Raw genomic sequence first — 13454 nt, 5'->3', positions numbered from 1 at the left:
ATGTCTTTCTTTAAGACAAAAAGAATATAAATTACAGAGAAACAAAGAATACGTTTTGATTCTTCACATCAATGGTTTTGTCTTTTGGATGGCTCTGTATGACCCTTCAGTTCTTTTGTGCTGTTCTCATTTTGTAAATGTTGCATTTTTCTGATATGGCATCTCCATTTCATTGTCACTCTACCTTGCTTTATTCAGTTTAGGGATTATTTTGTGTTCCACCCTCAGCAGAAATCACACGCCTGGCCCTTTAAATCCCACTCACTTGACAGACAACCGCACCGACCAATCATAGCGCGTTATTCTATAGGCGTATCCACCGCGCATTTGCAGACGTCACGTAGACCTCACCGACCTACCTTTAGCTTAGCCTTTCAAATTCTTCCTTTATTCAACTAGATGTGTTTGGGATCTCGCCTGTTCCGGTTGTAATTAAGAAGCTGGAGGTTAATAACGCCGGACAGGCTGACTGTTCATCCGACAGCTTTACAGAGCTCTGTGTTTAGTGATAAGGAGTGAATTTCATGCGTTAGCTCGAGCTGATCTACAGGAGAAACAGCAGTCATGGGCTCCAGAGCTTCATCTTTACTCAGAGAAGAGGACATTGAAGAAATCAAGAAAGAAACTGGATGTAAGTAGCGGTTTTGGGTGGATTAATAGTGTGGTTGGGTTATATAGACATGGATAGAGAGTTATGGATGATGATGATGATAATTAATAATAATAATAATTTATGCATTTAGCAGACTTATAGTGCATTCAGGTTATACATTTTTTACCAGTATGTGTATGATGACACATGCGTTAATGTAATACACAGCTGCCTGTCTGACTGTCTTAATGGGTTAGTTGTCATGAAGTACTGTTTGGGAAGTATTTCATGTGACATACACTCCATCTAAACTATTTTAAACAGCATTTGTTCCTTCTTGTGTAGGTATTATTGTGCTTGCAGTTTGTATGGTCGCTTATTACTTGAGATAAGGGAAAATAGCTAGTGGAGAGTCTTAAAATCTTGGTGGAACTGGTGAGCAGTTACAGGATCTAAGATACACTCCCTTATAGATTGATATAATTGAAATTTTAAAAATATTTTGGGTTAATAAGAAGCTCAGAACATCTTATGCTTCAACCACCTATATCTGATTAAGCACATCTGCCTGATACCAGAGGTTTCATGATCAGGTTTGAGCACCACGGATCTAAACTGACTGGATGGCCTCAGCTCTTACACGGGGCCGATGATCTGGTGTGTGTGTGTGCTGTGATATGAGTGGGGTGTGTGTATGTGTATTGAGGGGCCACAGATGAATATCTGTTGTGTTTGAGTGTCAGAGTTGGTTCATTGTCACTGAAAAAGTGTCTCAGAGGGAAGAACATATAAACAAGCTTTACTGTATACATTGCTGTTTAATACGCAATTTTGCATAATAGATTGAAAATGTTTGACAGATGCAAATAAAATAATCGGTAAGCTGTAAAATAATCAGGGCGTTTTTAAAATGTTGGTATATTTAGGTAAAAATTAATCAGGGCATGTTTTCAATGCTGTTTTTCACTAAATGAACACAAGGAAATGTGTTTCAGAAAAGTGTCTCCGAAGGAAGAATGCATACGATTCTTTGTAAGACAATTGATTTTATATACAGAGACAGATAGTAATAATAGAGGCCATTACAGAACCATTATATTTAAGTGTGTAGGGCTGGGTTATATATTAAAAGATATCTGATTTGATTATTTGTTTGTGTCATTACTCAAAAATGTACAAAGAAGTCCCTTGTGACATGTTTTTATGTGTTTAAATGGTTGTTCATTGCTATGTTTTGTAATATTGGTGTTATAATAATGGAAAATGCATAAACGTATTTCTTGTGTTCATTTAGTGAAAAACAGAACAGGAAAACGTGCTTTATTTTAAACATGCTTCGATGATCTGGTGTGTGTGTGTGCTGTGATATGAGTGGGGTGTGTGTATGTGTATTGAGGGGCCACAGATGAATATCTGTTGTGTTTGAGTGTCAGAGTTGGTTCATTGTCACTGAAAAAGTGTCTCAGAGGGAAGAACATATAAACAAGCTTTACTGTATACATTGCTGTTTAATACGCAATTTTGCATAATAGATTGAAAATGTTTGACAGATGCAAATAAAATAATCGGTAAGCTGTAAAATAATCAGGGCGTTTTTAAAATGTTGGTATATTTAGGTAAAAATTAATCAGGGCATGTTTTCAATGCTGTTTTTCACTAAATGAACACAAGGAAATGTGTTTCAGAAAAGTGTCTCCGAAGGAAGAATGCATACGATTCTTTGTAAGACAGTTGATTTTATATACAGAGACAGATAGTAATAATAGAGGCCATTACAGAACCATTATATTTAAGTGTGTAGGGCTGGGTTATATATTAAAAGATATCTGATTTGATTATTTGTTTGTGTCATTACTCAAAAATGTACAAAGAAGTCCCTTGTGACATGTTTTTATGTGTTTAAATGGTTGTTCATTGCTATGTTTTGTAATATTGGTGTTATAATAATGGAAAATGCATAAACGTATTTCGTGTTCATTTAGCGAAAAACAGAACAGGAAAACGTGCTTTATTTTAAACATGCTTTATTTTAATCAAAAAAAGGTTAAAGAAGGCTATACATCAAATAATATTGTTCCATGAAGAACTTTTAGTGTCTATGGAATCTTCCCATTGCACAAAAGTTTCTTCTGACTATTAAAATGTTCTTCACACTAATAAAAAAAATATGGTTCTTTTAAGAACTGTTCACTGAAACGTTCTTAGGGAAACCCAAAATTGTTCTATAGCATCTCTGATTGCACTGATGAAAATAATTAGATTTTAATGACACCATTTACACCTGCAACTGTAATTAGAGGTTTACAAAATCTTTTGTGAATAATTGGTATGAGGGCCAAGAAAAGCAGCATTTTCCGGTCTCTGCTGTCTCAGTGCTTCGGCCTTCTGTACTGATGAACCACAGGGAGAGAAACGTCCACCCCCACAACATCTAGAAATAGACTGGGGATATGGTTTATGCATTATTGGAGCTGTATAGGTTATATGTTAGTCTTTATTTTGCAGACCACATAAACCAAGCTCAAAAGGTCTGCAGACGGTCTTTTAGATGTTTTGAATAGCTGTTAATATTTCCTCATTTCAAATGCCAAGACTTGTACGCATGTGTTTACATGACCTTTTTTTTACGTGTTTGTGAGCCCAGATTTTACTACATTCCTTTAAAGCCACATTAAGTGCTCTCCTTCTTGTAATTGTCTTTTTTTTTCACTCTCGTCCTCTGGTGTGAAATCCTACGGGGCAGAAGCCAGGATTTCACACTGTTTCTCTTTATGTAGTTGGATTTTAACTCTTGGCTGAACTTGATTTCCTTCATCATGTGGGATGGTTCTGCATTCATTCACTTCATTTACTCTAAGCCCTGTTGATCAAAGTCTGATTTGTTGTGGAAGATGTTCCACTGATGTGGTCAGTAATTGGCTTTAATGTGGTAAAATAGGAAAACAATGGGTTATTTGTACCACTTTCCATGAATGCATACTGTGCCAAAGCAGCTTTTCTGTTTTCAGATGTTCCAGTTATATTAATTTCTTTACAATTTTTTGGGCTAAATTGTGATAACTCTTCCGTGATATACGATGCTCACTATCTCTTGTCTAGTGTGTTGGGTCATTCTGATAAGCTTTCAACCAGTACTGTCAATCTGATGATCACATCTGTGACTTGAATGCTCACTGTCCTTAACCAGACCTTGCTGTGTTTGTGTGTTCCAGTTTCCCACAGTCAGATCACTCGCCTCTACAGCCGCTTTCACAGTCTCGATAAAGGAGAGAACGGAGCGCTCAGGTACGACATGCACTGTGTTAGATGAGTTGAGTAATAATGAACTTTAACGGTGAGCTGTTGAAACACTGTTTGGCCCATGAGGAAGCAGATATTACTCAAGCAGCTGGGTTATGTCTGCATGCTCGCTTTTAAAGAACATCCTTTGATCGTCTCAGTTTCAATGTAATTCAGCGCTCTGGTAAACATTCATACCAGCCTCAGGCTCTGTAAGTTAATATGTTAAGGAATGACTAGATCAGTGTTTGAGTTTTGACTACGACGAAAGACTTTTTCCTATTACACTGCTAAAAATATGACTTTTATTTGAAATATTCCTTGTAAAAGAGGGAACTCAAGGACAGTTATGAAGCAAGTATTTCCTTGTGCTAAAGTCGTTTGCGTAATGTCTTCTGTGTGTGTCCTCATAACCGGAGTGACCTCTGTACACTCTATGATTATGATCGATGAAAGGTTGTTACAAAAGCAGTGGCACAGTAGTGATGATTTAAACTTAGTGGTAAATGCAGCATTAATAGTGCATTTCTAGCACATTTATCACACACATTGTCCACAAGTATTGCAATATGTTCTAATGTTGTGCATTTGACAAAAAAAAAAACCTAATGAATTTGGTGCTGTTTCTATCATAAAGAATTAAGGATTATAGGGCTCGCACAATTTCTAAATTCCTGGTAGCCCTGCGGGCTGGAATTCTTCAGATTTTGGTAATCCAAAATGAATTTAACTAGCATGAATAAAAAAGACGTCGGCTGAACTTCGCTGCGGACAAATCAGTATGATCAAAAACTTCAGTGATTGTATAATTTCCTCAAATAACAAGAGAGTAGGTGTGCAACAGATCACAAAAATCAGGCTCGGATCATATTACAGATTTTAAGTGACAGATTGGATCATTTTTCGGGTGAGCAAAAAAATTGGTTCTTTACATTATTTAAAGAACACTACTTCGATACCACAGCAAAAACTATAGGGATGTAACGATTCACTCAATTCACAATGCGATACGATTCATGATACTGTTTTCACGATACACTTTTCTCAAAATTTATTTTAACAAAATGAGATTTAAGACAAATTATAAATGAAAAGGTGTCCTTTTTATTATTTATAGACAAAATGCTGCACATTTCTTTGTCAAATAATAAAACTAACTTGAAATTTTAAAACAAATCCCAAAATCAAATAAATAATACAAATAAAAGAGATCTCTTCATATAAACAAAGGCTTTGCCTGTGCTCTTTCCATTTAAAATCAGAGCCAACCACTCATTTTTAAGTACAAACCAAACAAAGATGTTAAATACTTGTCGTTTAGATTGTATAATTTCGAAATTTGAAGCAAAATAAGAATGGTCTGACTTTAGCTTTGTGAAACTATATGAAATAAAACATCTGCATTAAACAAAAACAGCAGATGGGCCGAATGAGATGCGAATGTCACTGACAGCAGGTGGCGCTTATGGACCAGCAGGAGATGATTGTCGAGATGATAATTTTGTGTGTATTTGTCCATTTACACGTGAAAGATGAATCAATTCTGTGTTTGTACGAACACAAAACCAAATTGTACCAAATTGAATATATTCTTTGAATAAGCGCTTGAATGTTTAAATCGGCAAGACTTAGAAACATGTGCAAATGATCAACTACGATCCATTTCACCCCTACAAGAGAGTGAACAACACGAATCAAGGAAGGAATTTTATATCACTATTTAAAATAGCCCCGGGACGTCGGGCTAGTGATTGTCGAGCCTTGGATTAAAACAAAATGCAAACCACAAGTAGTATGCATGAGCTGTAAATTAGTGAAGCTAGAGAATTTTTCAAAACTTTACCACCATTCAAAATTTTGGGGTCGGTACTTGTTTTTTTTTTTTTTTTTTTTTTTTTTTTTTTTTATTAATACTATTATTCAGCAAGGATCATTAAATTTATTAAAAGTGCCAGTAATGTTACAAAAGATTTCTATTTCAAATAAATGCTGTTCTTTTGTTTTGTTGTTTTATTCAGCAAAGAATCCTGAAAAAATGCATCACAGTTTCCACAAAAATATGAAGCAGCACAGTTGTTTTCAACATTGATGATAATCAGAAATGTTTCTTGAACAGCAAATCAGCATATTAGAATGATTTCTGAAGGATCATGTGACGCTGAAGACTGGAGTAATAATGCTGAAAATTCAGCTTTGCATCACAGGAATAAATTACATTTTACAACAAATTCAAATAGCAAACAGTTTATTTAAATTGTAATAATATTTCAGATTATTCCTGTTTTTACTGTATTTTTGATCAAACAAATGCAGCCTTGTTGAGCATAAGAGACTTCTTTCAAAAACAAACCCCGCAAATTTTTGTATGGTAGTGTATGATTACCCAACTTCAACTTTGTACTTGGAAACTGACACTTTTGTAAAGCATTTTTGTGGCATGTCTTATGAAACTAAACTCAATCTGTTTGCCAAATATGCTGAAGTCACAGTTTGTGTTCTTGTTATAATTGTTTGTTTTAAATGGCAACATCCTCTGTGGTTTGAAACCAGCTGAGATGATGGTCAGTTCAACAAACATCCTCAGTGATATGGTTAGTATAAAAAATTTAACAGTGTTGATGACCTGCTGTACGTGTTGTCACCCTAAACATCTGTCAGACTGAGATCGAGAACAGTAAATAGTCTCAGAAATCAGGGTGAGGTGTGTGTCCTCTGAATGTGGAGGACACTCCATGACTTTCCTTGTGCCTAAGAAGGTTACTCCCAGAAATAATCCGTTACTAAACTGCCTTTTCATTTATTGTAATGGGATTAGAGTTCTAATTGAGCTGTCTGCACAGTAATCATATTCATTATTGCTCATATCAGCCTTATAAAAGGGTAGACGTCAAAGTATCCTTTTAACAAGTCCCATTTTCACAGAATTAGGGATGGGCTTTCCTGCTTTATTACACATTACATGATCCAATGACAACCCAAGAGCACAGAGAGACGTGTGCAAGCTGAAATAAAAACTTACTGGCTTAAAGCAGCAAGCCTAAAAACAAACAAACCATGTCAGGTGTTTCAGCAGATTTACTTTTCACTAGGGAAAACGGCTCTTTATTAAAGAAAGACATTTTTATAAGAATAATCATTGTATTATTAAAAACAGGATGGTCTGTCACGTTACCATCTGGGATGGTACTCAAATGATTCAGGTCATACTTAGAAGGGAGAGGTTATTATGTGAGTATAGGAGAGCATAAGTCTAAGTGGACATCCAAGACATGCGGAGTCCCACAAGGCTCAATTCTTGCACCGCTCTTGTTTAGCCTGTATATGCTCCCACTAAGTCAAATAATGAGAAAGAACCAAATTGCCTATCACAACTATGCTGATGATACCCAGATTTACCTAGCCTTAAGTCAGTTAGAAATACCAAGGGTTCACACAAAACAAGGGGAGTCCGCTTTTAGCTATTATGCTGCCCACAGTTGGAATCAGCTTCCAGAAGAGATCAGATGTGTTAAAACATTAGTCACATTCAAATCTAGACTCAAAACTCATCTGTTTAGCTGTGCATTTATTGAATGAGCACTGTGCGATGTCCGAACTGATTGCTCTGTATTTTATGTATGTATAATCATTTTATATTTAACTGTCTTAAATTCATTTTAAATCCATTTTTAAATCATCTTCAAAGTTTTTAAATTCCTTTATAAATATTTGTTTATATTTTTGTGATTATTATTTTTTTTTATGATTATTTTACTTTCTTTTATGTAAAGCACTTTGAATTACCATTGTGTACAAAATGTGCTATATAAATAAACTTGCCTTGCCTTGCCTTACTTCATTACAGGAAAGCATGTTCTGAATAGAGTAACGTGTAACACCACCTAAATTCCATAGGGGCATCTGTGTGCAAAACCTGAAACTCATCCGAAACGCATAATAACCCCTCCCTCTCTCTCTTTTTCTCCACCTCAGCCGAGAAGACTTCCAGAGGATTCCTGAGTTGGCCATAAATCCTCTTGGTGATCGGATAATTAATGCCTTCTTCCCAGAGGGGTGAGGAACATCTCATAAGACATTTGAAACGTCAGAGTGATCTTTTATTACACCACTATAGTATATTGTATACACACGGACACGGATTGGATTTAATACTTTTTTTCTGCTTGTACAAAGAACAACAAGTGTACAACAAGGTGCATAAATTGAAGAAAACTATGAAATATAAGTAAATGGAAAAGAAAGACAAAATTTGGTAATATTAAAATGAGAAATAGGTGTCTGTATTTCACACCAAAAGCCAAAAAACAAATAATAAAATAATTAATCAGTTAAATTTTGGATTAATAAAATGAATCTTATTTTAACTTCTTTCTTCTTTTTTTTTTGCATTGTGACATTGTTTTCATGACAAATAAGTTTTAATTATAAATAGAAATATTATATTTAATATTATAAATAATTTACACACTACAGTCTTTTATGTTTACCAAGACTGCATTTATTTAATATAAATACAGTAATATTGTGAAATATTATTACAACTTAGAATAACTTCTTTCTATTTAAATCTATTCTAAAATTTATTTTATTTTTGTGATGCAAAGCTTCAGTGTCACATGATCCTCCAGAAATCATTCTAATATGCTGATTTGCTGCTCAAGAAAAAAATCTTATCAATGTTGAACACAGTTGTGCTGCTTTTTTTTTTTTGTTTTTTGTTGAAAACATGATTCTTTTTTTTTCAGGATTCTTTGATGAATAGAAAGTTCAACAGAACAGCATTTATTTGAAATAGATTTTTTTTTTTTTGGTCACATTAAAAAATGTCTTTCCTGTCAATTTTGATCAATTTAATGCTTCCTAGCTGAATAAAAGTATTCATTTCATAAACAAAACTTACTGACCTCAAACTTTTGAACAGTAGTGTAATTTTTTTCAAGACATTACATGAAAATGGGGGAAAATATGGTTAGAAGTGATGAAAATGTCACAGTGCATTATGTTTTTAAAATGTAAAAATAGCTTTCATTTTTCTATGCAAAATAATTTTAGATTTTGTTGTTGTTTTGCTTTTGGGAGAAAAATCTTGACCGCTTTCATAAGATTCATCTGCATTTCTCAGAGGATGTAGTTTCCATATCAGTGTGAATTTTTGGCTCTAATAATGTTACTGTATGATATAATGTTCAGTAACTTCTGCAAACTCTATCATTACTCTGTCAAAACACACAGCATGTGGGTGGCGTCACATAAGTTCTTGGTTTCTTCGTGGTTTATTTGGGTTCACGTGTTTGAATGTTACCATGGGCTCAAATTCCTTAAAGTATGAAGAAACCACTGTGAAAAACATTGTAAAGCATGAGTCTAAAGTAGGACAGAGTATGTTTAGGCATCAGGGAGCTTGTGTGGGGCAATGTCTGGCCCTGTAGAGATTAAAACCACAGCAGTCAACAACTAGTGTGGATCTTAGTAAACATAACATCAGTTTTAAAGTCTGTGTGTGTGTGTGTGTGTGTGTACTCAAACACTTCTCATATTAATGTCAGGTTTTTGTTTGTTTCCACAAAAATATTGTGCAGCACAACTGTTGTCAATATTAATAATGATAAGAAATGTTTCTTGAGCAGCAAATCAGCATATTAGAATTATTTCTGAAGGATCATGTGACACTGAAGACTAGCGTAATGATGCTGAAAATTCAGCCTTGCATCACAGAAATAAATTACCTTTTAAAACATATTGTAATAGGAAACAGTTATTTTAAACTGTAAAAATATTACAATATTATTTTTTACTGCATTTTAAATCAAATGAATGCAGCCTTGGTGAGGGACCTCTGTGAACATATTTAAATGCTTTGAGTGATAAACACAAATTACTGAATCAGAGTGCAGAATCAGAATTGAACTTACCATCTCAAATGCCATTTTTCCTGTTAAGTTTAAAAAGTCTCAAGACAAGGAATGATTGTAAAACTCATTTAGTGCCTTTTTGGGCATTTAATGGTCAAATAAAATATCCATTTAGAAAATACAAATTTAATAAATATTGACCAACCAGATATTAAGAATGGGACAATCCATCATAGTAACTTCAAAGCATTTAAAAGCAGGTGAAATGTCATTTTCCAAAGGGAAACAAAGGGCTTGAACTGATCCTGGTCTTAAACGTACTTGCTGTTTTTAATGATGTTCTAAAACATGCTTTAGCTGCTTTTAATCTCTGCTTCAGAAACCTGTTCTCTGCTACCAGGCCTTGCAATGAGTTCATCTAGCATAAAGTGTTGCGACTTTTAATAATATTGTGGTTTTCTCTTATTTCTTTGCAGTCGCTTTCCGGTTATATGACCTTGACAGAGACGACAAGATCTCCAGAGACGAGCTGCTACAGGTAAGAGAATCGTGCTTAATGTACAACAGAAAAGCTCTGCACCCAGCTCTGACACGAGAGACAAAAGAACATTCTGTACCGTCTGAACAATGAAGCACTGACTCAACTGACCTTGCCATCTGAAGCCAGCTATTCATATTCACAGAAGTCACTCTGTTAGACTAGGAAACCCCATTGCAGCTGGATTTCAGAAGATCAGATTCATGGGACTTTCGGGATATGTTATTTTTACTTTCCTATCAAACATGTAAAATAGAATTAATGCTTGGTATTTCAGGGATATGTTATTTTTACTTCACTTTCAAACATGGAAATTATTTTTAAAAAAATTCTACTATTATATTTTAACCTGGATTTCTCTATGCTTGTACATAGTACTAGATTTTCAAAGAAAACAAACCTATGAAATGTTTACCATTATGTAATCAATGAACACTAATGTTAATGTAGCTACAAAATGCTTCTGAATTATCCTAACAGTGTGTAATCTTTCCACAAGCCTGTGGGAATGCTTATCCTTCTACTGATTTCTGTTGGGGATATTTATTTAACTTAACAAATCTCTTTATTTTTACCCTGTCAAGTTAATTATGTATTTTTTTTATTGTTTATAGTTGGATTTCTTTTTGTCGCATAGTTTTTTTCGTGACTTTATTCCACTGTAAGACCATTAGAATGACACATAATTTTTTTCTCAACATATAAAATAATAAACAACACTTTGCTCCACTTTGTCTTTCTCAAAATAGTTTTTAACTGTCCCATCTTTTTAAAAAAAGCCTCTTTGTAAAGCTTCTATACATTTTCATAGATTCACAAATCAAACCAGATAGAGATATTGTTAAAAAAATAAACTTCAGCCACTCATTTTTAACATTGGAATTAGGGATGCATGATATTATCGGATCAATATCGGAATGACCGATAATGGCTTTAAATTTAAATATTGGCATCGGCCCGATATGAAAAATTATGAAAAATTATACCGATATGTCTTGCCGATGAGAGGAATACATTAACTCACATGTGCTCACGGTGTGCAAGCGATTAGATCACGTCAACATTGTGGCTCATTCTTGAACCAAAATTTTGCCTGAATGATGATTAGATTCACTGTTTTGGATCGCTGCATTTAAACTGAGAAAGCACATACAGAATGACGGCGTTTGGTGTATGATAGAGTAAACAGTAATAGAACGTGCAGCGGCAGCCTCCCCCGGGTCCTAATGCCCGCTCAGTAAGGAGTTTTAATTTCCGTAGGGGGCACTGTTGGCCTACTTCTAATAAAATGAAAGCAAAATACACAAATAATATTTAGATATTAGACAGTAATTGATGCCCTAAAATCATGAGTGTGTTTTGATTTAAAGGTCAGAATCTAAAGCTTACTTGAACAAAAAAAAATAAATCACAAACATGACACTTAAATGAAATAATTTTATATATACCTACTGATTTATTCTAATATGTTATATTTTTTAAACAAATTATGAGCTCTAAAAGATTTTCAGAATTTTTACAACTCTTTTGCTTTAGACCATTTACAAATGTTATCATAAAATAAAATGTTAAGGTTACCACTGCATCTTTCTATCTTTGATAGTGATTAATATATAGTTTATTTATAGTTATTTTCAAATCTTCAATGTACAGTCATTATAAAATAACTTTATTATTGTTTATTTAATTCTAACAAATAAGTTCCTGTTAAAAACTAACCAAAATTAAAAATAATTATATATCGGCTATCGGCCAAAATGAGTTGAAAATTATCGGATATCGGCAAAAATCCAATATTGTGCATCCCTAATTGGAATTCTAACGGATATGCAATGCGACTGATGTAATATAAATAATAGTATCTAATCTATTTGTATTATTTTACTATCACTGGTTGGGCCAACACTGAATAGGCATGGAAATGTCATGATCGTATTTTAATTATTCAGATTTATAACATTATAAAATCCAGTATGAACCTTTTTTGCAACTTTGTTCCAGTAGATGATCTTTTTGAACCTCAGGAGATCAAAACAAATTTGATTTCAAATGAAACAAGTAATTTGAAAAAGTGCATGCATAGGGAATTGCAGTCTTCTGTTGAGCCACTGGATGGCACCAGATAATAATGTAAAAAAATAAAAAATAAAACAGACTCAAACTTGCTTGTTTTGCAGGTGCTGAGAATGATGGTAGGCGTGAATATTTCTGACGAGCAACTTGGAAGCATTGCAGACAGAACCATCCAGGAAGCTGACACTAATGGAGACATGTGTATCTCCTTCAGCGAGTTCATCAAGGTAATGCCTGGAAAAACAGTATTTGAGTTCCACTTCAGGGAATAGTCCATCCAAAAATGAAAATGGGCTGAAAGTTTACTTGCCTTCAGACCATCCAAGATAAACATGAGTTTGTTTCTTCATGGGAACAGATTTGGAGAAATGTAGCATCACATCACTTGCTCACCAAAGGATCCTCTGCAGTGAATGGGTGCCGTCAGAATAAGGGTGCACACCGCTGATTAAAAGCATCACAATCATCCACAAGTAATCCGCACCACTCCAGTCCATCAGTTAACAGCTTGTGAAGTGAGAAGTTGCGTGTTTATAAGAAACAAATCCATCATAAAGGTGTTTTAAAGGGGTCATAGGATGCTTTTACAAGTTGTTTGAACTCGGGATGCACTGATACTGGTATCGGTATCGGGCCCGATATTGGTCTCCTGTACTCGTACTCGTTAAAATGCCCCGATACCAAATGCCGATACCACACAGCATGTGATAAGCGCCATATTCAAACAAAGAAACACAGACAACAGAACAACAGACAGCAGAAAAGAGTTAAGGATGTCTACTACGAAGTATATGTATGCAATGAATATAATGTTAAACATTCAGTATTAACGCCTGTATAGCTGGTGTGCGCGAGCTGATAAACAAAGCACGCTGAGTGGATTGATTTTAGTTCGTTTGAATTTTCCCTCTTTTCCTTGCTTTCCTTCGCTTTTAAATAGGTTAAAAGCGCTGTGCATATTTTACTTTCACTTTCGAATTAGCGGCAGTTCAGCATCAATTTCTTGAATGCAACAACAAAATACAACGTCAAACTCACTTTAGCTTATATATAAAACATAGAACTTTTATTAACAAAACAAATAAAAATACACCATGCTATAGGGCAGGCTATGCCTAAT

General features: G+C 34.4%; 1 protein-coding gene across 1 annotated transcript in view; it reads left to right on the top strand.

Annotated features, from left to right (window-relative positions):
* Window positions 1-316: 316 nt before the first annotated feature.
* The window catches only part of LOC107667950 (calcineurin B homologous protein 1-like), a 16136-nt gene continuing 2998 nt past the window's right edge, over window positions 317-13454 (top strand). The window contains exons 1-5 of the mRNA XM_016459681.1: window positions 317-631; window positions 3805-3877; window positions 7844-7926; window positions 10200-10261; window positions 12439-12561. Of these exons, the coding sequence (XP_016315167.1) occupies window positions 565-631; window positions 3805-3877; window positions 7844-7926; window positions 10200-10261; window positions 12439-12561 (408 nt within the window). The 5' untranslated portion in view covers window positions 317-564. The remainder of the gene's footprint in view (window positions 632-3804; window positions 3878-7843; window positions 7927-10199; window positions 10262-12438; window positions 12562-13454) is intronic.

Source organism: Sinocyclocheilus anshuiensis, unplaced genomic scaffold (genome assembly GCF_001515605.1).
Source record: "Sinocyclocheilus anshuiensis isolate Anshui unplaced genomic scaffold, SAMN03320099.WGS_v1.1 scaffold2229, whole genome shotgun sequence".
NCBI lineage: Eukaryota > Metazoa > Chordata > Actinopteri > Cypriniformes > Cyprinidae > Sinocyclocheilus > Sinocyclocheilus anshuiensis.
The sequence above is the reverse complement of the archived record's forward strand: the minus strand, read 5'-3'. Positions and strand labels throughout refer to the sequence as shown.